We start from the raw sequence: 1,654 nt of genomic DNA on the forward strand, positions 1-1,654 counted from the left end.
TATCTACCTTTAATCTATCATTAGTCTATTCTCAATCTATTTGTCTATTTTCACTCTATCTTTTTATCTCTCCTCAACCAGTCTATGTATGTGGGGTGCAGCTCATGTTTCTACTTTCCAAGCTTTCTCAGCCACTTCAAGTATATCCATATCCATATCTGTCTTTGATCTATCTATCTATCGATCGATCTATCTATCTATATAGATATGTGTATATACAGCTCATGTTTTTGTTTTCAGCTGAGCGAAGTAGATGAAGCCTTCTAGACACTGCAAAAATAATTTCCTCCACTTAGCTAGATAGCTAGCTAGCTAGCTAGACACACATACATGTATAGACGGAGAATCCTAACCGAGACGTTCTTGCTTATCTCTTGTTTTCTTTCATATGAGAAGAAAAACTTCTTGAATGAAGTGACATATGAATTAAATTCTCTTCGTTCGCGGTCAGTAGATAGATATCGCCGCTTTCTGATGGAGATGACTGAGAAGAAAGAAGAAAGCAATTTTTTGTTCTCTTAGGAAAGAAAGAAAAACTGGTTAAAGACACGAGAAGTCTTGCTCTTTTCTTTATCTCTCTGTGTGTTTCTCTACAGTTAGTCTCCCTCTTATTCTTAGTGATCTGTCTTCTTCTCTTTCTCCCCGTCGGTTGAGAAGAGCTTTCCTCGTTGTTTCACTGGAAATCGTTGTTTTGCCAGGTGTATGTACACCTGGGAAGTGCCTTGATGTGTGGGTGTGTATGGTGTATACAGAAAAGAGGCTTTGTTTCTGAGTTTATCGACATCTTTAACGAAAGGGAGATCCCAGGAGAGTATTCTTGCTTCTCATCTTCTTATTTCTCTTCTTCTTCATCTAGATACACATCATGGCGATGATGTGTCATCTCTACCTTTCGACCTTTCTCAGGTTCGCTTCTCATTTCTCCTCTTCCATGAGATCTCCGAGAGAGGTTCTTTAGACTCATACAAAATCTTCGTGTCTCTCTTCGCTTTATCTCTCAACGGCCTTTAGATTGATCTCTACTGCACATCCTCTGTAGACTTCCTGCACTCTTCAGCCTCTTTCGGTTTCTTCGTGCTCTCTCTCCATCAAGACTTAATGTGTTGGTCTATAATACATATATATATATATACAGCCCATACATACATATATATATATATATACATACATGCATACATACATCTCTCTACCGCAGAACCTCCTGGTACTAAAATATTCACTTGGCATATATGTGTAGGACAGGTATGTACAAAGGGCTGTTGAATAGAAGGTGTTGGTCTATAATACACGTATATATATAGAGAGAGAAAGAGAGAGAGAGAGAAACAGACAGACAGACAGAGACTTGCATGCGAACAGGATGGATGAAAGAGAGAGAGAAGGCAGATTTACTTTCGTTTCTGTCTGTGGCGATGTTCTAATTCTTATGATTGCTTGACTGTATTGATGTATCTTTCTATCCATCGTAAGACTATATACAGAGTCATTCTTCTCAGTCGTCTGTGTATGCATGGATATACACATATGTATCGTTATGTATGTCTTGATCATGTAGAGGAGTGTCAAGAAGCTCCTAGATTTATGTCGAAGACGCGAGAAGCTTCCCAGGCGTACATACAGAGAGAGGGAGATGAGACAAGAGGGGAATGTGTGA

General features: G+C 39.1%; 1 protein-coding gene across 1 annotated transcript in view; it reads left to right on the top strand.

The window, feature by feature from the left end:
* CSUI_009197 (uncharacterized protein) overlaps positions 1–903 on the top strand; it is a gene marked incomplete at its 3' end in the record, with an annotated part of 3,388 nt that extends 2,485 nt beyond the window's left edge. Inside the window, exon 3 of the mRNA XM_068069313.1 lies at positions 753–903. Coding sequence (XP_067918712.1) covers positions 753–903 — 151 coding nt within the window. The remainder of the gene's footprint in view (positions 1–752) is intronic.
* Positions 904–1,654: the final 751 nt, after the last annotated feature.

The sequence above is a fragment of the Cystoisospora suis genome (genome assembly GCF_002600585.1).
Source record: "Cystoisospora suis strain Wien I chromosome Unknown contig_5398, whole genome shotgun sequence".
Classification (NCBI taxonomy): Eukaryota; Apicomplexa; class Conoidasida; order Eucoccidiorida; family Sarcocystidae; genus Cystoisospora; species Cystoisospora suis.